A 25,304-nucleotide genomic window follows, 5' to 3' on the forward strand; every position below is an offset into this window, starting at 1 on the left:
GTTTTATCCTGTGTTGACTACCCTATATCTAGATCTGGCACTAGCCCCTGATTTGGCAACCATATATGTAGGTCTGAAACCATACCCTGAGTTGGCAACTATATATGTAGGTCTGAAACCATACCCTGAGTTGGCAACCATATATGTAGGTCTGAAACCATACCCTGAGTTGGCAACCATATATGTAGATCTGAAACCAGCCCCTGAGTTGGCAACCATATATGTAGGTCTGAAACTAGCCCCTGAGTTGGCAACCAGATATGTAGGTATGAAACCAGCACCTGAGTTGGCAACCATATATGTAGGTCTGAAACCAGCCCCTGAGTTGGCACCATATATGTAGGTCTGTAACCATACCCTGATTTGGCAACCAGATATGTAGATCTGAAACCATACCCTGAGTTGGCAACCATATATGTAGGTCTGTAACCATACCCTGATTTGGCAACCAGATATGTAGGTATGAAACCATACCATGAGTTGGCAACCCTAAATCTAGATCTAAAAAAAGCCCCTGAGTTGGCAACCATATATGGAGGTCTGAAACCAGCCCACCAACCAATAAATAAAGATCTGCCATTTAAAGAGCCATTTGAAAAATTTGCAAATAGATAATTGTTGCGCAAAAATGTGCGCTCCAAACAGGTTTTTTTTCATATACATAATACATATAGGTATTATGGGGCTTGTTGCGTCACAAACAGGGATAGGTCTTCTGAAGATCAAATAGTCAACAGGATAGGAAAAAGCCTAAAAAAATATTGATGTACCTATCTCTTAAATAGGTATACCTTACTTAATGTTAACAAAATATTAAATTTATGCTTTATATATACAAACGTTTGCTTATTCTTGCTTTAAAAAAGTAATATTTAATCTTTTTCGATAATTTTGTTTTTAATATAAACTTTTATCGTCAAATGTTATTTTGTATCATTTGTTTTCATTGATATTTATATCTGTTCGTGTATGTATTATGGGGCTTAGGCCTTGGGTGTGTGTGTGTCTGTGTATGTGTTGGTCTGTGTGTTTCTGTGTGTGTGTGTGTGTGTGTGTGTGTGTGTGTGTGTGTGTGTGTGTATAATATAGGATCTTCCTCATTCCAAAGAGCCTAGGGTCGGGTTCTAAAGCTAGGAAATTACAAGAAATTAAGTTAAAGATACTCTGCAAATTTGCTGTGCCTATACTTTATTATTACGTCTTAGGGATGTTAGTTTAGGATACAAAGTTGGGTAAAACAAGGGCCTAGCCACAACTTAAGGTTGACGGCAGGCTTACAACATAAAAAAGGGTTATTCAGTAGTCATATTATATTGGGTATTTAATATGGTGTCTTCGTTATAGTATTTTTTGGAAATATAATAACTTAACTTGTTTTGAATTAAAAGGTTAGATCTAAATGTTGATTAATACTAACAAAGTGCAGTTATTTTATAAGTTGTCTTCTTTACATTTTTCTTACTAACCCAGTGGTGGGGCTTTCCTTTATCTAATATTACCTAACCTAACCTGACCTAAAGCAAACAATAAACATACAAAAACTAGCACCAATCAATATTATCATTTTTTTCAAATAAGGGTGAGAGTTTCTGTGTGCGACTGTTCACTTTGAGGAAAACCGTCTTTTTTTGCCTTTTTGACGGATATTGGTATTGAGTATGCACCCAGCGACTACAGAGATTGAAGAAGGATACATATATATGTACAGGGGGAAGAGTTACAATATGTAATAAAAATGTGGAAAGGGGTAGAACCAAGCCCTTTCATCCATCCATCTTTATATCCATCTATCTATCCAATTCAGTAATATTCATTATTACGACCAAGTTAAACCAAATTTTATGCCTCAAAAAAATTTGCAATTTACTCGGTCACTTTTGAAATAGATTTTATTAAAATCACGAAAAATTTTGGGTTATTTTGGGTCGATGAACCTTTAAATTTTGCATTATTTAATAAACAGACTTAAGAAGGAGCAGGTTCAAATATAAGAAAAAAAATTTAAGTTATTAAATTTGACTCATTCTTTGAGAATAGACATTTTACTTAAGCAAAAAAATCCGCATAAATATTTCTAAAATTTGACATAGTACTTTTTGCCTGTAGGTCAAAAGAAATCATTTATAGAATGTTAACTAATTTATAAAAGAAAATAAAGAAACATTTTTCATACAAATAAATTTTTGGACGACAAATTTAAGTTATTTTGTGAATATATTTCACATCCCGAGATTGTTGTCGTATATTACTCAAACATTTACTTAATTGACAGCATCCTTATTAGCAGAATAAGTTTACCTTAAAAAAATATTGTTTTGATTGATTGATTTTTAAGCCATCCTTTTGGCCTGATTATAGTCTGATTATGACATACAAAACCGACACACAGTACATATACAGTTAATATCCTCCTAATATACAAATTAATAAGCTTTTGTGTCTGTATCGAAGGATCGCACTAACTGCTGAACCAATATGGTTCTCCGTTACAGTGAAACTTCTTATAGGTCAAGGGAAGGTTTGGGTGTGGGTATCTTCACCCTCCCAATAAAAAATTACACTACCCCACCAACATTTTTTTTAATTTTTCGTATTAAAACTCAAATAGAAAAAGGTGGAGAGGTTGACTTTTCCCCCTCCCACCTTATTTTTATATTTGGGGGGGGGGGGGAGAAAGGTTTGAAACGGAATGAAAAGAAGTTCAACGGAAGACAAATTGATTCTAAATGGTTGATTTTGTCGAAACTTTCCTTAAATAATAAAAACAAATTAAATAAATAAGATCTTTTATTACTGTTGTTTCTTTTTTCAATTGATCTCTCCTATCCCAGACAAAGACTTTAAGGAAAACTACTGAAAAAAGATATGCTTAAAAAATATACACGATAATTATCACAAACCCCTTTTTTCACAATATTTAAAATAGTTTAGAGATATTTTTAACAATCAATTTATATCCAGTTTTTTTTGGTCACTTCTTATGTTTTATATCTTTCTTTTTAATTACACAAGACCTAAGTGAAGCTTACCTAAAACAAATAATCCTATCGGTTCAGCAGTTACCGAGATCCTTCACTACAGACAAAATAGTTTTCTACTGGATATAATATGATAGGCTTGAAAAATAAACTTTTTATTGGCGGGTTATAGACGCGAATTATTTTCAAAATCAATAGTCATCGGATTATTGGTTCTTATTTAGAAATTTGGGATGTTTTGAACCCAACGAATGAGTGATTTTGTTTATGAAACTTTTGGGACACGCATAATATAATACTATATGGCATTCAGGAAAAGAGGGTACATTAGGCTGTTTATTACTCTAGTCCCCAAGTTTTATAATAACGTCTCCAGTATGGCTCCGAAACCGATTAATATCCGCTGGATTAAAGTCGGTTCTCAGTCATACTGAAAAATTACACATAGCATCGTATTACAGACATTTTCCATGAATATTTAAATAAAAAAAAATCATAAAATTAATACCCAGTTTTGTTAGCCCGTTCCTTTTGGTATATTTCTTGTCCCTTTAGATCAATGATAGTATCTAATCATTATCGATTGTTAAGGTGTTGGTAGTCCTCGTGAGATGGGTGCTGGAGGTCACCTGCCAGATGCTCTATACATTTCTTCCATGCTTCTTCCTGAGGTAAAGTTCATTTTCAATTTCTCTACATTGTTATATTACAGAAAGATTCCAGACAAAGAAAGAGCATTCTTATATAAAAGTAACTGGATATCTCTGTGTGTGTATGTCTGTTTCTCTTTACCGAGGGATTTTACTAACCGCTTAACTGATATCGGTTCTCCTGTACAGTGTAGCTTCTCATATGCCCTAGGAAGGTTAGCTTATGTTAGGTTAGGTTAGATTAAGTGTAATGCTCAGAAGTAAGGGCTAAAAATGTGAGAATGGTTTTTTTGTGGTCTACAACTGTCGTTTTAAGGGATTACGACATATTTTTCAATTAATTAACATATTATATTATGTTTGTTTATTTTTCAGAGAAGCGTTCCCCACGAGCATCTGACTGGTCTGACCGCTATCTGGGGTCAGTTAGTCTGGCATGACATCTCATATACTCTTCCTATTTCTGGCTATGCTGACTGTTGCTCAGCCGGCACTGGGTAAGTATGGTTTTAGTAAGCTTTCGTTGTGATACTCCAATGGATATAAGTAGAAAACGTGGATATTGTTACAGGGGAATTTTTATCGTCAATTTAGGTTGCTAATATATCAGATATTGGGAGTGGATGGCGTAAATTCATATGGGGTGGAGGGGAGGTATCATCATATTAGCCAGCTGGGAAAAATATTTTATCAGGGTATGCGAGAATCCTGCTACTTAATTTTACAGATTTTAAAAAATTCCACTTTTATCCTTCCTATACAAATTTTCTTTAGGACAGTCCTTATAAAAATTAAACACATTATTCTTAAGGTATGAATGGATTTATAGTAATATAGCAACCAACTATGATCAACAAAGTCGCAAAACTAACTTTTATATAAATTAGAATTATTGGTGGGTAAGTTTAGGTACAAGTCAATCATAAAAATTTATGAAGGAAAATATGTGAAAAATACAACAATAGCTTAAAACCTGCTAAAAATTGTGCTCCTTAGTGATGGGAATGTGGACAAAAAGTTTCAGCCTTATATCTGTCATAGGAGCCGAGAAAATCACGTTTTCCCCACTTAGTCTTAGACGGACGGACGGACATTTCGAATTATAGAGTAGCTTCGCCACTAATAAGAAATGTTTATTTATCTAAAACAGTTAACAGTTATGTTCTAAAATCAATACAAAACAAAAATATTTAATGCTAATAAGCTTTTTAAAGCGATAAAATGTTAAGTAAATCATATATTGTTTATAATTATCAAATGGACTAAATTAAATAGGAGATAGATTGTTTGTTGTTATACAATAAGATTTTTGTTCTCGGTTGGGGATTTAAGTTATGTTTAAGACAGGAATTGAGTGGACATTAGAATAATAATAATAAAAGTACCCAAAGTTTTATTATAACGTTTCCTTATTCGTTGGCTTGAAAACTTTAAGAACTACAAGATACAATTTTTAAATCAAGCTTATTAAGGGCGTTCACATTATTAATGATAAAAATACTTCGAGAGAAAGGGGAAGGGGTTAAACTCGCCAAGGCCGATTTTTTTAGTTTGGGGTAATTGTAACTTCCCCCCTTTAAAATTTTGTTTGCTCTTTCAAATTTTGTTAGATGAAGGTAACTCTATCCCTCATTGGTAATGGTCAGGGGTAGGGGTACTTCCTTATTACACCCCCAAAGTGCACGCCTAAGTTCTAAACAACACTAAATTTCCATACAAAAATCCTGCTACACCAATTTAGTATAAATTGTCAACTATAAGATGAAAAGAAATGATAAATGCTTGTAAGGAGAACACATGACATTTTTCTGAGTAATAACTTTTACAGTAATACACTTTTTAACAACAATAATATTAAACACAGATAAAGAAGTAAATAAATAAACAAAAATAATAGTTTTAAGAGAAGCTTGCATAAGGGGGGTGTATGTGATGTATCCACCCCCTGTGGCGTTAAAATAGGAGATCTTAATAAATGGTATGACCAAATCCATAACAACCCAATAAGCTTATCAAATAAGAATAGTTATTTCTTTCATCGTATTATAAGCGGGTTTCCGCGGATATAGAATGTACAATTATAAGATTAAAACCAGTTTTTTTAGCCCGTGCCTTCGGTTTTAATCTTATGATTGTACATTTTTATATTCGTAGAAAGCTGGATATAATACGATGCTAGACATAGTTTTTTCGTATGGATGAGAACCGGTTCCTATCCACCGGATTCGAATGAATACGAGAAAATAAAATACTATTCACTTTTAACTAATTTATTAATCTCTGAAAATTGCTTTATCCCTGAAAATATTTGTGACACAATTACATTCTTTCAGTTCAAACTAAACACATAGCAACTGAAACAGAGACAAATATCAGCTTCTACCAATAACGAAATTAATTCGGAAATAAATCTCGAAACCTATACTTGTTTTTCAGCTGTCGTTGGGGGGCAACACATCGTAAAATTGACGACCTCTCCATTTGCCCCCCAAATATTATTTTAGATTTATTTCGCTTGTTGGTTATACCTTATTCCTGGACAAATATACTCTTTTTATGCATTTTATTGTACATTCATATGTTATGATAGTTTTGAAATATTAGTTACCTTACTAAAAAAACTGAGAATTGAGAACTAGATATTTTGTTTTTAAAGATAATATAAACATTTTCTGTTTTCTGTGATCTTGTTTAGATAAAATTGCTCTTGTTTGTTATGTTAGTCAAGAGTTGAAATTTGGAAGGTACTTTCCCTCAAATTATCTATCGAGTACTGATACCCCTCCCTGCCTTATTTATGAAATTGATCAAAAATAACTAATCTGACCTAAAAAATAAATAGTCGAAATACTACACCCCATATTCAATTTTTTTTTATAATGGGGAGCGTGTTGGGCTTGATATCCGCTCTTTTGAATTAAAAGGGGTAAGAGGGATATAATTCGGTAGGAATGGTAGAATATAGGGCAGGAAGAGTGGAATTTGGGGTAAGATTAACATTTTCCATGGATTACAAATTGATTCAAAGGAATTCTACTGATTAGCTGACATTTAAACTTGATTCCACAGATCCTAAATGCTTTGATAAAACAGTTATATATACGCATTATCTACCCTAGAACTGAGTAGTAATTGTAATACAATAAATTGACTTTTGAAACCGACTCTAAATATCATAAGGAAAAGGTCTCTTAACTCATAATTTTAACCTATTAAAAATATTTGGAAGTTATAGCTACCCAATTAGATATATCATGACTAATTTTAAGGAAGAAATAGATCATTTTCAATCTGTATTTTACTTCTAAAAATTTTCGACTATTAAGATATTTATCTTTTTCTCATACAAAATCGTAAAAAATGTATTGATTCTATAACTGTGGAATAGATGTATTACTCCTATAATATAGCATAAACCCTGTCCAAATCAATGCAAAGTCATCTCCAAAGAAAGTATATATTATATAAAATATACATATGTTGTCATAAAAAAAGACAGTTTTTTTCTCTTAGTGAAGTGAATCAAGCAAATTTGGTCAGTTTAGACTGAGAATATATGATTATCAAACAATAGAAAATCACGAAACTTTTCCATACCTAAATATTTTTCCTTTTAGATTATGACCGAAGCCCCCCCCCCCCCTTTTAAAAATCTAAGGTATTAAAGAATCTGCATAATCACTGTCGTGTTTTATATCATAAAGCTATTCTTAAGAATTTTTACCATTTTCTATAAATTACCAATATTATGTATTATTTGTAGGTCTGCGGAGCATAATGAATGTTTGCCCATAATGATGCATAACTTTAGCTGTCAGGCCTATGTCAGGTCTGCTATTGGTCTCAAGCCAGGCTGCCATTTAGGTCCAAGGTAGGTTTTAATTAATTTATTTTGTGCATCAAAGTTCTCTATAATTAGGATAATTAAGTCTGTATGTCCTTTGTAAAATAATATGCAACTTTGTCGATCATGGGGTTGCACTTCTGTTAAGCAGTTGTTAGGTCCTACAATTTCGTTTTTTTGCAAATATTATTTTACTTCTTTATTTTGCCTCTTATTTTTTCTGATTTGTCTGTACGTTCATTCTAGCCTTTTAAAATTTTTGCAGAGCTTCGCTTTAATACCTGTCATCATCCTTGGATAGTTTATATGTATCTATGTATGTATTGTCTATTATTAATGTACTATAGAAGTATGAATGTACAAATGTAAGTACAACGTTAATAATCAGAACTAAAGTTATATTTAAATGTGGTGTAAATGAATTATTAAGAATTGTTATATTTAAAATTTAAATAAACGTTATATAATGTTTCCTATAACATAATACTCATAATACTTTTGCTATTTTATATTTTGGCTGACATAAAATTTTCTTTTCAAATTTTGCATTTACTTACATATCCATTTGTTTGAGAAGCCACCCCTTTATCAAATTTTTGGGCATAATTTTGGAATTTCCACTGCAAGTTTATCAATTTGGTCAGGCCCTCAGGATACAAACATATGTGAAGGGGTGATTCAAATTCTGAAAAAGTTAATTTTTGCATAAAATGGTTAGACGACGTTTTTCAATGAATCTCACCACAGTTTTATGTTGATATGATAACAGCATAACAGCTTGAGAGAATGTACACAATGTTGCTAAAATATTTTCCTAGTATAGTTTATGTAATGGGGATGTCCTATCATTGTAAAAAATGGATATTATTACATGCTCAGTTAACTATTGAAAACAAAGGTCTGACAATTAAACTATACTTTATAATACTACATTTTTCTGAATTTGAAGACCTGATTTAACCCTACTGTACACATACACAACATATGAGTGAGTGAAGTAATGAGATTGGAAAGATAGCTAGAGATTACATCCAACCATTCACCACAATTATCTAGTAATGCTTCAAGGGTTTAGGTAGAGGATATCATATTCTAGTTAAGTAATAGGAAATTAGTTTTTAAAATATTTTTCAATGAGAAGAACTTTTGTCATTCTATACAGAATTTCATTGTAAAATTAATTTTCTATGAGAACTGCTTATTTTTTGAAGAAAAAAAATTAAAGCTTTTTTAAGCTTGGATACGATGCTTTCCCCCAAAGTGCCTGTCTAGCACTGAACTCCCCTCCCTTTTTTGAAATAAATTAAAAAAGAGGGGTTATGTTTCTTCTATGCCTAACTCTGGTGAAGGGTCTTAGACCTGCCGGATCATACAATTTATATGCCCTAACCCTTTGGGGCTACCCATTACCCAATTTATTCTAACCTAACTTGACTAAAAGTAATAAACCAACAAAAAAATTCCCCCTCTCCCTTATTTATAGGTTTTTCTCAACGATTCACTTTGAAGGAAAACGCCGGGGATACTTAGATACTTTAGATAAATTTCTTGGTTTGATCCAATTTGGCTTTCCTTTTATGCCTGGTAAAGTTTAAGGTTATCTTACTATTTATAGTTATACAATTAAAGAGGGTGAGAGAAGGCCTATTATTAGACATAGATAAACAGGGATAAGTAATGTATAGTAAAACCCCAATTATGATAAAATTGGAGATTAAAGTTATGGGAATAGCCCATTTCGTGGCAACGCCCCTTAAGGGGCGATTCGTCGTATTTTTAAAATAGGTTATTTTAGGTTAGGTTAGGTTATTGCCCTACATGATTAGGCAAATGGCCCCGAATGGTTAAAGCCCCTCGCAGGGGCTAGAAATAGGAGAAAAGCTATTGTGAAAAATACAAAGAATCGCCCCTTAAGGGGCGTTGCCACGAAGTTATTTGTTGAAAGATTTGAACAATTGTATAATAAAAGTACCCAAAGCCAACTAATGAGATATAATATTACAGAACTTTGGGTTTAGGTTTGATTTACAGTTCATTATCCTCTCCCTACCTCGAAATAAACAATTCTAGTTCGAATCGTTCAACTAAGACTTAATAAAGTTTAGTCTATTATCCCCTTCTTCTCTGAATATACCTTATTACCTACTATTTGATTCAAATACCTACATAATCTAATAATAAAATTTCTATAATTTTACTCATAATTGTAAAGGAACAAATCAAAGTAAGGCAAAAAAACGTAACGAACTAAAAGGAACAAATTTTGAAGCAAAAAGAACCAAACAAATAAAAATACTTTATAGATTCACATTAAGGATACTAAGCTTTGTAGAACAATATATGTAGATTTATCATAGTAAAAGTTTGGGGTTTAACTTCTTGTTCGATCTAAATTTAATCGATTTCCATGGAATTTTATCAGAAAATCTAAGCTGATTCCTAAAGTCTAATACTATTTGTAAAATCACATTAGAACTTTTTTCTCTTTTTGTATTTTTATATTTTATTTATAATTCTTTATATATTTCTTTTTCAAATAAATTTTAGAACAAAAAGATACAATTTTTTAACACTAACAGGACAGAAGTGAATTATTGTACTACAAGTCAAAAAGGTCTAAAGAACCCTTCCATAAAGGTGATCTAGTAAAACCTTGTATGTGGTTTAACACTTAGTTTGGTAATATAAATTATCCTGTCAAAATTTTGCCTAATGTCATTCCTTTTGTCAACTCAATTCTGCCAGAAAATGGCCGCTAGCATCGTCGGCACATAATTGATATGACTCAGCGGTTTTTATACTTTTTATATACTTTCAATTTAGGGTCATTTTTATTGGTGTATTTTAATAGATTTTAAAGAACAAAACTAATTTGAAGCAAAGTAATTTTTTTAAAGTAATTAATAAACAAATGTAAATTATTGATTTGTTGGAATTCTATGCCTTCTATGATTTTGTTGACCGTAGGTTTAAATCCATCGAAAAGAACTAAGAAGCGAATTATAAGCACCAGAAATTAATAGGATTAAATAAAATGAATGTTTATGTGATAATTTTTGCTTACACAAACATTCCAAGTTATAAGGAAAGCAAGGCTTTGCTAATTATAGTTAAAAAGGCCTACGTACGTGTGTGTGTGTGTGTATATATATTTTTGTGTGTTCATTAAACACGGATAAAGAGCTGAATAAATGTATAAGAAAAAAAAATAATTGATAACTTTTCATAAGAGAAAAGAAATAGGATAGTAGTTTGCTTATTTTTGATTACTCGCGGTTGTGCCCCCAGCATATAAGGGTTCTGTATTTGAAGGGTTAAGGAATGGCAGAAAAATAGCGCAAAAACCTAAATCTATAAGGTTATAAATAGTCTTAAACCATTCTGGGAAATAAGTAAAGCTGCCCTAAAATGGAGAACTCAATCGGTTTATTAAGCGATCCAAAATAGCTGTATTAAAGTTTCTTGATCTATTCTGTAACCTCCAATTACTATGCCTACTAAAATCAATAATTAATTATTTTTTTCTGCTTATTTACTTATTCCTGTAATTTTGAAAACAATGTAAATTGCCTGAGGGAAGTTTTAGAGATTATGAAATTGTAATATTTATGTAGATAATGATTTAAACACGAACTATGTTATACTATTATTGTTGCTAGGATATATTTATGTAAATGTGTATAGAAATGTTAGCTTTATTTTACCTCTACAATGACTATTTCATTATTAGCGAAGCTATTCTTTAATTTTTACTAAATGTTCTGCTTTGATAAATATTTACATGTTTCATTAAATGGCGTGTACAGAAATTCACTAGAGGGGTAATATTGTAAATTACAATATCAAGGGGTTGCTGACAACCCTTTACACCTCCCTTCCGAAATTTATCGTTTCATTCTCTTAATTTCAGTGGCTAAAGCATGACAGACAGACAAACATTCAGAATGATAGATTAGCTTTGTAATTAGCCTTTCGACGCGACGTTGTTCTATTTGGCGTTAAGGTCTAGGAAATTCACAATTACTTAAAATATTGGTTGCTAATCTCATTATGATCATTCATTCTCTAAAATCATAAATATATGTAGTATTTATCTTAAGTTTCTACATCTATAACCACGAAAATTAAATCTAAATTATTCTAAACCCATTGTTAAATTTGTAGAAAATTAGGAATGTATGGATTTATATGAGACAGTTATAGAGATGCAACCTCCCTCCCTTTTCAAGCCTTACATTCCAATCCCTTGTTAAATACAATTTTGCAATAATGGTTCTACATTTCAACTAAATATTAAAAGAATTACAAGCTTATTTCTTTTAAAATATCATAAATTTCATGATGATACATTACAGTCCCAAATTGGAATTGTGTTCAAATTAATCTTAACCCCTTTCTCCTCTTAGAATATATAAATTACACAAGGCATTATTTTAATTATTTGCTAATTTTAAAAAAATAGCTGCAATGCAAAAATCTGTTGTGCAATTTTTAAAGGTGCAACATATATGTTAATAAACTTGTAACAACTTTAGCCGAGTTTTATAGTCGTCATGGGAAAAAATCACACTATCATATAAAGTTTGCTTTAGATTTGAAATGACATGTGATTTTAAGGTGATAGAAAGTCTCAGGAACCCGATTTTAGTCTGTGCATTCAGGCCTTTGATTTATCTAGTATTGACACTCTAAAAAGGATAATTCAGATAGGTTAAGAAAAACATTAATTTATGCGTTTTATATGCATACATTTGTATTTATAAGCATATTTTAGATTTGATCAATAAAACATAAACTCGATATGCATTAATAAATGAAAGAATATATCAATTTGACTATTTTTGTATAATAATTAATAGTTTTTTGTCATTGATAATGATTATAGTGAACTTATGAAGATTCAAAATATATTTCTTTATAATGCACCAGTTTTAACTAATTTTAATGCTATTGTTGAGATAGATTTATAACTGTAAAAAGTGAAAAGAAATATTTGTTGACAAAATAAACATCAAATGAACAAAGTTAAGAATTTTTAAGAGTGTGTTAGTAAAGCATATAGATTAGATAAAAAAGATAAAACTAGAACATTATTAACATCATCAATATATGGATACAAAAGGTTAATTTTTATACACGGAATTGGGGATAGGAAAGTTAAAAGAGAGTTTGGTTGAATACATTTTTTTAGTTTGTTTAAAACAATAAATAATTATTTCTCTAGTCTAAAATATCTAGCCATGAGAGATATAATGAAAAGCTTTGGGAATAGTCCTTTTAGTAACATCGCCCCATTTTAAAATAGCTTTTTATAGGTTATTTTAGGTTATGTTAGGTTATATTTGGTTAGGGGGTTGCCCCACAGGGTTAGGCAATTGGCCCCGCAGGGTTAGAGCCCCCCGCAGGGGCTAGAAATAGGAGAAAAGCTACTGTGAAAAATAAGAAGAATCGCCCCATAAGGTGCGATAATTACGAAAGGGACTGTACCCAAAGCTTTTTCTACTTATATATGAATAATATGACGTTGTAGGGAAAATACTTTAGATATTTTCAAAACTTTACTTGAAATAGTTTTACTTTCGATGTCATTTCCCTTGTTCCTGGTAAATCTTGGTTCTAAATACAAAAAGTACGAGTATTACAATTTTGATATTTTACCTGTATGTATGTGTTATATCTGTATAGTAGCATTATAATTGATGTAGATTATACCATTTACCATTTATTGGTCGGGCCATTCATCCAGTAGGAGGGGGGGTAGGATAAAAGGGGGGGGGAACTTATTTTAGCCAGCTACAAGGTGCACCTTAATAGACAAAATGAAAACCTGGTGTAAGATCCATGTAATAATAAATCCCTTTAAATTTTGACCTTTTATTATTATTTATGCTGTTTGTACAATGTATTTTTTCTATAAATAACACTTACATTAATTTTTAATGAATATTTTAGATATATTCTTTAATACGTCTGAAAATCTGCTCGTTAATTTACTTTGTTCGTTTGTACATTTAAATTCGTTTGTACATTTTAATATCATGAATCACCAGTGCAGTGCTAACCAATTAAGATTATCCTTGTATAAAAGTAACACGATGTCTTTCTTCTACAAAATATCTTTAACCACCAGATCAATAAACTTTCCTTGAAGGTCTTGGGAATGGTTTTATCTATCTATACGAATTTACAACCATTTCAAGAAATTAACCAAAGAAATTATAGACATTTTGGGATCAAATCTTAATGCGAGATAAGAAAGTTATGTCTAAGGCATACGGACGGACACATGTGATTGTATAGAATCTTTGCTTTAAAAACATAGCGGCCGGTTAAACTGTTACAAAATAAAACAATAGGGAGATTTAAAGATGTGTAAATGCCCAAAACGAAACAAAAAAGGCATCTTCTTAAGGCGCCGCTGGTAATAAAGGAAGGATAGGGCTAAGGCTTCTGTAAAATCTATTTGCTTATGCAAAAAATCATATTACAAACTAGATTTAAAAACACGTATCTTAAAGAGCTTTTCTTTCTATTTAACAGTTTCATTTATAAGTTAAAAAATAAGAATATTTATAGTTTATTAGATTACTTTTAGTATCTTTTATAGAATAAGCTTCAGTAATTGGAATTCTAAATCTAAACCTGAAATAAAATTAAGAAGTTTGAATATTTCAATTAATTTGTTATATGAATCAGTATTATTGTCTTTTGTACTAGCGGATATGACCCTAGAGCCCTTCCCAAAAACAGTTATAAACCTAACCTGGACCTATTTGAAGCTTCACTGTAAACGAGAACCATATAGGTCCGGTGGTTTACGAAATCCTTCGCTACACACAGACAGATACACATCCTGTTATTTTCATAAAATGGATAACGCCAGGTCTGAGGAATTTTAATCATAGATAGGAATTTATGCAGAGAGCCAACATTTTGGGAAGATGAGTTACGGTTTTATAGATTACTGCATGCACCAACAATTCCAGGGCCCGGGATTAACACTTTTTCAAAAAATGAAAAGGTATTTTTAACTATAAATATATTTTTCACAATCTTCAATTCATTTTTATGGCAGCATCCTAGTTTAGGAGTGGAGATACCCGGTATCATGAAAATTAAACCCCCCCCCGGGGGTATGCATCTATTTTGACACCCGGTATGCATCAATTTTGACCCGGTATATATTAATTTGGTCACCCCAATTTTTTTTGCTTAAAACAGACAAATGGGTAATGAACAATACATAGTGGGTCAAAAATAAAGCATACAGGGTACAAAATTAAAGATAGGGGGTAAAAAGATAAAGGGTCAAACATATACCCCCCCCCCCCCCGGTATGAATCAATTTTGACCCGGTATATATTAATTTGGTCACCTCAACTTTTTTGCATAAAACAGGCAAATGGGTAATGAACAATGGATAGTGGGTCAAAATTAAAGCATACAGGGTATAAAATGAAAGATACGGGGTTAAAAGATAAAGGGTCAAACATATAGCCCCCCCCCCCCCCCCGGTATGCATCAATTTGGACACCCGGTATGTGTCAAAATGGATACCCCCCCCCCCCCCCCCCTTATATTCCTAGTGTCCATTGAGGTCGTTACGCACGCGAATTTCCTCTGGACTGAGATTCATCTTTAATCCCAATTCTTTTTCAAAGAGGGGAAAGGGTTGAATGATAAGGTGTTATTCTATTCATAAGCAGGTATATAGTTAGACAACTGCCACTATCCATATGTTGTTTTGTATTAAACTGACTTTATTGTAAAATAAAATTGTTTTCTAATATGTGTGTGGTGTAGAATATGTCATTTTTTTTACCTAACATTGATGAAAGTTTGTAGGTTTGTGCCTTGTTTTATTTAAAAATTGAGACTCCTAGTGGGAGATTTTGTTACTAATATATAGGGCCTGAAATTTGGCCTGGAATAGCTGAGGCTTCATCCTCAATGGAGTTATGAGATGATTAGACTGCTCAATAAAATGGACCATCTCCTTCCCTTGTCATGTGATGGACACAAAAGAGGCAAGCTATTTGCAATAAAGCAAAAAAATTGGGGTGGCCAAATTGATACATACCGGGTCCAAATTGATGCATACGGGGTGTTCAAATTGATGCATACAGGGTGTCAAAATAGATGCATACCGGGGGGGGGGGGGGGGTAAATGTTTGACCTTCTATCTTAATTTTGTTGGTGTCATAGGAAAATGTTATTATAAAACTTTGGGGACTAGTGTAATACAGCCAATTGTCCCTCTCTCTCTATTTCTACTGGTGCAATTAATTCTTATATTAAAGTAACAGGATGTCTAACTGTCTTTCTTTTTCTCAGAGAGAGATGAGACAACGGATTGTTTATTACATTTGTCCCCAAAGTTTTTTTTAATAATGTTTATAAGAATTTTGGGGACCTGAGAGAATTTTGTTTGGTTGGTTTATATTAAGTTGAGTTTTCAAAGTTTAAACCACTAATCGTAATCTAAAGAAGGGTTAATTTTGTGAATCATGTACATTAATTTATTTTACATTGTCTTATCCCTTTATATACCTACTTATTTTCTATGCAAGGATCAGTGGACCAATTTGGTTTCTTTAATTAATTGAAGCTTTGGGTTGGTTTTGAGTATTTTTAAAAGCGAAGCTTTTCTATAATTAGGGTCGGTCCGTCCGTCGGTCCGTCTGTCCATCCGTCCATCACGGATAGCTTTTTTCGTTAATTTAGACATGTTAGAATTGTCCTATTGATTTCAAATTTTGCATGGTGATTCCTTGAGTAGTTAGGTATGATTTAGAAAGCGTAGCAACGTCCATTTTAAACATGTTGATTTTTTTTTACTTTTTTAAATATCTTTTTCCGTTAATTTAGGCATGTTAGAATTGTCCTATCGATTTCAAATTTTGCATGGTGATTCCTGTAATAGTTAGGTACTAGTTAGAAAGCGTAGCAACTCTATAATCATTACCAGAATGTCCGTACGTCCATTTTAAACATGTTAATTTTTTTACATTTTTAACAACAAATTTGTATGTGACCTAACTATCCGATTGGTCTGATTTTTGGTATACTGATTCCTGGAACAACAAAGTACAATATTATAAGCGAAGCAACTCTATAATCAAGTCCTAAAAATGTAAGTATGTCCATAATCATTATCCTGTATCAAGCAGTTTTTCAACAAATTTACTAACAATTTTGCTTTGACTCTTATACATTTTCATTCTGATTATTCAGTTCTGACATTATACAAGTGTTAATGTCCATTTGTCCTACCGTTTCAGAGCTTCGCTTTTATGGATGTTGTCTTCCTTGTTTAAAAACAATTTCTATAAAAGTACCAAAAGTTTTTGAATACAAAAATAAGGGAGTATGTATTTCAAACTTTGGGCACTAGTATAATTAAGAGTCCAATATCCCCTCCCTCCCTGTTTATAATACTGATAACCAGTGGACCTATTGGGTTTTTTATTCAATAAAGATTTTTCTCGTATTCATTCGAATCCGGTGGATATGAACCGGTTCTCATCAATACGAAAAAACTATGTCTATCATCGTATTATATCCAGTTTTCTACGAATATAGAAATGTACAATCATAAGATTAAAACTAGTTTTTTTAGTTAAAACCAGTTTTTTTAGTCGGTGCCTTCGGCACCACGGGGCTAAAAAAACTAGTTTTAATCTTATAATTGTACATTCTATATCCGCGGAAAGCCATTTATAATACGATACGAGAAATAACTATGAACAGTATTTTCTTAATTAACAAATCTTTATATAAAAGTAACATAATCAGTGTATATCTGTCTTTGTGTACCGAAGGATCTTGATAACCGCTGAACCGATATCCTTCTCCTTTACAGTGTAGCTTCTCATAGGTCCTGGGAAGGTTCATAACAAAACATAAATTAATAACATAATAAAAAAATACACATATCCTCCCCCCCTCCAAAAAAAGATTTTACTTTATCTTTTTAATTTATAATAAACTAGCGACTTCGCCTCTAAGGGCACTTGAGATGGATGGGGAAATTGACCCTCCCCCCGATTTGAATTTTAGTTTTGAAAAGATGAATTTGGTGCGTGGTACCCTTACACAAAATAGTTGTAAACCTTCCCAGGACCTATGAGAAGCTACACTGTAAATGAGAACTATAACGGTTCAGTGGTTAGCAAGATCCTTCGGTACACCTAGACATACACAAATCTTTACTTTTTATACAAACTAGCGGCTACACACCCTAGAAGCCTCTAGGGGCACTTAAGGTAGGAGGGGGAAAAGTCGACCTCATCCCATTTTAATTTGAGTTTCAAAATAGTAAAAAATATTTTTTTTGTGGGGAAGGGGGTTGAAGACACCCCCTTCCCAAAAATAGTTTAAAACCTTCCCAGGACCTATAAGAAGCTTCACTGCAATGGAGAACAATATCGGTTCAGCGGTTAGCGAGATCCTGTGGGACAGACAAAAAACGCTTACTACTTTATATAATAGGATAAGAAATGATTATCTAAATTCTTTAATTTAAAAAAACAAATTGGTCCACCGGTTATCATGATTTTGTATATCCGTATCATAAACAGGGAGGGAGGGGACATTGGACTGTAAATTAAACTGGTGCCCAAAGTTTTAGATACATACTCCTTTATTTATGTGCTCAAAAAACTTTTATTAGACGAAGCCCAATCTTTCCTACTTTCGATTCCTATGACGTCATAAAAATGAGGGAGATGAGAGGAGAAGTGGGAAAGAAAACCCTTAAAAAGAGGTGGATAATCTCTCATTTTTATGACGTCACAGGAATCAAAAGTAGGACAGATTGGGCTTTGTCCTTTTTATTATATTCTAATTGGTTGGTTAGCAGTAATGAAACACATATTTCAACCAAAAGGGATCATTTTGTTTATTATTATAAGGGATGTACATCAATTTTTCTTATACTAGCGGCCACGCCCCTAGAGGACTCTCCCCCAAAATAGTTAAAAACCTTCCCGGGACCTATGAGTAGCGGCCCTGTTAAGGAGAACCCGATCGGTTCAGCAAGATCCTTTGGTACAGACAGACAAACAAACAAACAGACATCCTCTTTATGATAAGGTTTATCTAATCCCTTTAAATAAAAGTAAAATAATTTTATTTCAATAGGACTATTCAATCATCAAATATCGGGACTTTGGTACCCAAAATTATATAACAAGGTTAGTAAAAAACTTTGGGTACTCTTGTTAAATTTTCATTGGTTGATTCTTTTAAGTATCTGATATTAGTGTCTAAACTAACCAACCAATAATTTACATCTACAGAAGATATTATTTTTGTCTATCATCAATGGGTACGTACATCAATTTACTGTCCAAAGTTTTAAATCCCGGACTTTGGACTCTAAATTATACTGGTACCCAAAATTATATAACAACAAGACACTTTGAGTACTCTTAAATTATTAATGGTTATCCAAATTTTTCACCCAATAATTTTCATTTACACAAGGGGTAATTTTGTCTTTCATCAATGGGTACGAACATCAATTTAACGGCCATTGTCTTATCCCTTTAGATCCATTAGTAAATTTTTATCATATACACACATACATAGACACACACACACACGCACACTCACACACACACACACACACAAACACACACACACACAAACAATCTTTATCAAATATCTTTATTGGATAAACAAAATTAAAAACAAGGATGACAACTTCCATAAGTAGCGAAGCACAAAAATCTTTTTTTTGACGGGTGGTGATGTAAAAAATCAGGATAGGGAGGGGGGGATACCGGGTATGTCCACTCCTAAACTAGGATTATCCCTTTCTTTTTTTACAAGTTTAAATACAATTCTTTTAACTTTTTTATAGGAAACTTTTATATATTTCTTTAAAATCCAGTATTAAGAGTAAGTCCTGTATGAGACTAGGTGTAAAGATATCAGTTATAAAACTTTGGGTACCAGGTGTAGTTTACAGTGAAATGTTTACTAATGGTTATAAAACTTTGGGTACCAAGTGTAATATACAGTCCAATGTTTACAAATTGTTATAATACTTTGGGTACCCAATGTAATTTAAAGTTCAATGTTTACTAATGGTTATAAAACTTTGGGTACCAAATATAACTTACAGTCCAATGGTTACTAATGGTTATAAAAGTTTGGGTACCAATTAGTCCTGTTAATATAATTAGCCTTATTCATTACAGGTTTATTAATTGAGAGAAAATTGTCTGTAATATGATGCATTTCAGTATGGCTGAGAACCGATTCTAATCTAGCGGATATTTATCGGTTGTGAAGCCATTTTTAACGTTAACTTTTCTTGCAAAAAAAACAACTTAAAATAAAGATAGGAGTCTGAAAATTTTTGTGTAGATTCCTTAACCCTTACAGATCGGGGGGGGGGGGCTCAAAGAGCCCCCCCCCCCTCTAGTTTTTTCAATCTCATTTTTTTTGTAGGTAAGATGGAGAGCTGTAACTTCATGACTTTTTAAGTTTAGTAATTATACGTCGGCAAGAGTTGATTTTATTAGGATATCTGGTCTGTGTCCGTCGTGGTGTCCGGTCAAAGTCGGTTGGGTAGAAAAAAAAATTAGAAAAAATTCTAAATAAATCTTAATTTCTACATTATGACTTTTGTGTATAAGGTAGAAACCTAAAATTTTTTTGGTGAATACTTAGATATCAATGACCTTCTGAGAAAAGTGGTGTTATGACCGTTTGACCGCTCCCTGACCGACTTTATGACCGATTTTTGTCTGGCTTTTACTACAGACATATATCATGAATATCGTGGCTTCTATTACAGCTAGTGACCTATAATTTTTTTTGGTAAATCCTTGAGCAACAATAAACAGATAAAAACATTATTTGCGCCGCCAACCGCCGTTTTACCGCCGTAACCGCCGAAAATGGCGGTTTCCGTTATTTGCGGTTTTTCGGCGATGATCAGAAAAAGTAATTTTTTTGTTATGAAAAATAAAAGTTCGTCCTAAAATTTGGTCATCCTAGCTGCAAAATTGGCCTCTCTACAGCTGTTTTAAAATTTAGCGGCTGGCCGCTAAAAAGCGGCTAAAGAGCGGTCTGACTGCTATGACTAGAAAAAGTAATTTTCTCTAAAAATACACATGAACCACCAGAAAAAAATTTTACGTCTTTATCTGTACCAGGAGCCGAGATAGAGGGGGGGGGGCTCAAAGAGCCCCCCCCCCCCCCTTAATCTATTAAGGTGGGAATTGGGGCCCGATCTGTAAGGGTTAAACAAATTAGAATCGCCGCTCTTTTATGCTTCGTGCTCTATTTTTAACTTTAAAACCCTTTAATTATGCGATGTTTGTCCGTAGGTTATTTAATTTAAATTTCGTATCAATTAAATTTCAACAAAATTAACGTTAACTTTTTTTGCAAAAAAAACAATTAAAATAAAGATAGGAGTCTGAAAATTTTTGTGTAGATTCCTCAAACAAATGAAAATCGCCGCTATGTTATGCTTTGTGCTCGATTTTTAACTTTAAAATCCTTTAATTATGCGATGTTTGTCCGTAGGTACTAAATGACACTAAAAATATCTCCTCAAATCACGATCCCCCTTTGAATGGCCCTAACTCGGTAGTTTTTCATCGTAAATCAATGAAATTTTAAACATAGTTAGTTTAAGTAGTTTCTAGTACACACAAAAAATTTTATTAATATCGAAGCAATACGAAAAAAGTTATCGCTTTCGTAAAAAAGGCACTAAAAACGATAAGAAAACAGCATTATAAACTCTCTCAAAACTGGTTTTTATCTGTACCTATTAAATTAGCTTAAAAATAGCATTAAATTTGACGATTTTAACGTTAAAACAACGTTGAAAACAGCAAAAAAGGCCGTTATTCTATAGCCATTACATTACTTTAAAAGTATAGTCAAAAAAATGTTAAAAATCACGTTTTTTTATTCACCTATTGGTCTGTATTAATTCTCTATCTAGGGACTTACATCTATTGGGAGTAAAATCAAGAAAAAGTTAAAATATTTGTTTAGTTTAAAAATTCACACATAGATGTCTCCAAGTTTTAAGGAAACTTAGACTTGCCAAATTACAATATGACCATACAGGCATTAAAAACACATAACAAACACTTATAAACAAAGGTCAAACTATTTTATCCTATACTTTTATCATTCTAATCATCTTTTATATGTGATCAGAGCCTCCTGCTACTTCTATCTAGTGCTTAAGAAGGTATTAACCACTCCTTGTCAACCCTTTCCCCTCTTTGAAAAAGAATTGGGGTCAAAGATGATTATTAGTCTAGAGGAAATTCGCGCGAGGAATGACCTCAAAAGACTTGACCCCCCCCCCCCCCCCGTATGTGTCGGTTTTGACACCCGGTATATGTCTAAACGGACACCCCCCTATATATTGATATATAGGGGGGTGTCCATTTTGACATTTACCGGGGGTCAAAAATTACGCATACGGGGGGTATCCATTTTGATACACACCGGGTGCCAAAATAGATGCATACCCCCGAGGGGGGGTTTAATTTTCATGATACCGGGTATGTCCACTCCTAAACTAGGATTATCCCCATTTTTATTGTTGAAAACAGAGTTTGAGAAGTTTTTTTATGTTAAAAATATTTGTGGAAAATGAAAATCTGGAGCCCACGACCTTGCACTCATAATAGTACACCGGTTTAAACCACAAAGCTATTGCACTCCCTTCCTTTACAAATTTAAGACATCGTGTTGGTTTGAAACAAAAACATAACTGAAAAAAAAGTTTAAACAAAAACTTTATATGATATAAAGGTTTTTATGTGAGGCATTATTACTGGACATGTAAAATTAAATTTGATTAAGATTGTTATTTTAAATCTTTCTAATAGGATTTATGGGAATAGAGAGGAGAGTAAAACCCACCTAAAATCTTCATATTGAATACTATTAAAATGTAAAGGACATTACTAAAATATTTTTTGTTTTGAGTTCAAATTTAAGGGCAAATAAAATGGATGTCAGGATAAAAAAATGTTTTGATGTATTGCAGGAATTGTGTGTAGTGCTAAGACAGGGCAACACCACACATAAATATATCTATCTATCCTTTTACAACAACAGAGCAATCAGATTTAGAAGGATAATTACGTTGACAAAATATATTTTAAAAAGCAGAGCTGTTGTTTAAGTAGGGATGTATTGGCCGTACATCAGTCCACTTTCTGACACGTACACAAAGCGCAAAAGAAAACTACATAAAGTCATAATGGTTTAAACTTTACATTTACCAAATGAATCTGTAATTTGTATGTGCTTATTTTTTACTATTGTTTTATTTTTGTTATGGCTACGCTTTTTACATACTTAACTGTCCTTGTCTTGAATATGAAAAATATTTTTTTTTACTACTCCTTTTCTCCCTGGTTAATAGGCTATAACAGCACAGCACAGCATGTAGAAAGGAGAGGGGTAAGAAAAAGGCCGACAGATGACCAACAGTTCACTTTATAAATTTGTTTAATTACGTAACCTTTTAGTTTTTGTACGAGTTTGATTTATTATTTTGTATATTTATGTATCCTTTAGCAATGTATATAAAAAAATTTAAGGCCATAAATTTGGTATGGTATGAAATGTACATATCATTATTGCTTGTTGTTATTCACCAAGGAACGCGGAATCAATGCCCGAATACAATGATTGGTTTTAAAGGGGAGTTACACCATTTCAATATATTGCAGAAAAAAAATATTGTTTGTAATTTTGGTAGGTATTTTCTCAAAATTTTCAGCTTCTCTTGCATTTGGATGTATCTATACCGATTTTTATATATTTTTCCTGCATTATTTGAGGCTGTATTTTACATTCAATAGTATAACAAGGATGACAATATTTATTATGTGCAAATGAATAACTTAGAGAATCCAACAGCAAATTGTACAAGATAGCAAAGAATAAAGTACCTAACAGACAGACTTGCATTTGTATTTAAAGAGAAGCTTTTCTTCTTAAAAGGGAGTTTTATAATTTAAGCAGAAAAAACTAGAAACTTTAAAAGTGAATGACTGTCCCTTTTGTTCCAACCTCTTTAATTCTGTTCAATATATGTGCATTCAAGTTCTTATACCATGTCTTAGCACAAGGGGCTCAGATAATTATTCTTTTGCTTTTGGGGCTTTACATTAAATTATTCGAGTCAAATGAGTCATTTTTCAATTTTAATCATAAGCTATAAAACTCAGAAGCATTGTTTTTGTCGTCGTGAAATTGTTTTATCGACATACCTTATAGTGATAGTGCTAGGTTGTCTAATAATATTAACGTCGACATAAATGCATTATTAACCGCATGTTAGGTTAGGGGAGGAGGGGTTTACCCCAAATGGCAACCATAATAAAATCCCAGGGTTTGGGAATTAGGGACAACCCTACCTCTCCTATCGCCCTAAAAAATATATATATAAAGGGAGAAAGGGTTACTAATAGAATCATACATCGAATATTTACCGATATTTTTTGTTAACGACAACAAACTTATAAATTCTCTTTGGTTTTACAATATTCAATTCAGCCTCCTTTAAAACTTCATATAATATACTTGAGAATAATACTATACCGACTTAAACCTAATCTATAAAGGAATGGGACGTATTTATTTCAAGGGAAGGGGACAGAAACGGATATTTTACTTGTGTCTGCACTTTGACCTCTTAGCCTAGGCAACAATTATGTTAAAAGACAATCTACAGTATAAAAATAAGTCAAAAACAATGTTCTAATTACATATAAACAGAAAAAAAAATTTAATTGGCTGAATTTTGTCCTTATTGAATATATTTTTAAAACTAGGATTGCAGCATATATGAAAGCAAAGTATTGGGGGGAAAATGTAGAATATTTATTACTTCAATACATGGAAAATCATATTATGTCATATAAGTTCAACTTCATTCCTAAGCTGTTAGGTTTTCATGAAAAATTTGATATTAAGGTATGTTGAACCAAATTTTAAATTAAGATTCAATAAAGTACCCAAATTTTGCTAACGAAGGAGAGACTGCGAGTACCAGCATAATTTACAGGCCAAAGTCTCCTCCCTCCTTGCATTAAAAATCTTAAATCATATTATTGAAAGAAAATCTTGTAGAATTGTTTTTAGAACACTTATACTTCGCCTAGAACAACCCGCTCGATTTTTATATATTTCTACCCTCCTTCTTGTAACTATAGGGGTCTTCTTAGGTGATCATTTACGAAACAAGGATAACTATATGCAGTAAAATGAAGCTAATCCCGTATTTTTTTCACTTCAATTGAAACCTTAGATTTATAAATATGTAATTCAACAATAGCAAACAAAAATTAATAATATGACACATATTCACATGATTTTATGCATGGTTTGGTTCTTTCATTACCTGGGTTGGCCGTTACAGACCCCCAAAATAGTTATAAGCCTTCCCTAGACCTATAAGAAGCTTCAATGTAAATGAGATTCACATTGTTTCAGCGGTTAGCAAGACCCTTTGCTATAAAAAATATTATTATTTTATCTAAAACTAGTGGCTTCGCCCCTAGCCTCTAGGGGCTTTGCCCCAGGGGTTTGATCAAACCAATTTTTCGTAATTTAGATTTTAAAAAATAAATCTAAAAAAAAATTTCTTGGGGTGGGGGGGAGATTTTTTTATGGGGGGGGGTAGTCGTCCCCACTATTTTAATTTTAGTTTTAAAAAGAAAAGAAAAAATTTTGGGGGGGTATTTGAATTTTTTGAGGGGGTTGGGGGTGTTTCACCCCCCAAGAAAATAGTTAAAAACCTTCCTGGGACCTATGAGAAGATACCCTGTA

The 25,304-nt window shown here is 32.4% G+C and overlaps 1 protein-coding gene across 1 annotated transcript in view; it reads left to right on the top strand.

The window, feature by feature from the left end:
* Positions 1-25,304, top strand: part of LOC145329551 (uncharacterized) — a 151,614-nt gene that overhangs the window by 64,165 nt on the left and 62,145 nt on the right. Inside the window, exons 8-10 of the mRNA XM_080173823.1 lie at positions 3,570-3,649; positions 4,004-4,125; positions 7,392-7,499. Coding sequence (XP_080029949.1) covers positions 3,570-3,649; positions 4,004-4,125; positions 7,392-7,499 — 310 coding nt within the window. The remainder of the gene's footprint in view (positions 1-3,569; positions 3,650-4,003; positions 4,126-7,391; positions 7,500-25,304) is intronic.

This window comes from Acartia tonsa, chromosome 10 (assembly GCF_053477335.1).
Source record: "Acartia tonsa isolate MP-2025a chromosome 10, ASM5347733v1, whole genome shotgun sequence".
NCBI classification, from domain to species: domain Eukaryota; kingdom Metazoa; phylum Arthropoda; class Copepoda; order Calanoida; family Acartiidae; genus Acartia; species Acartia tonsa.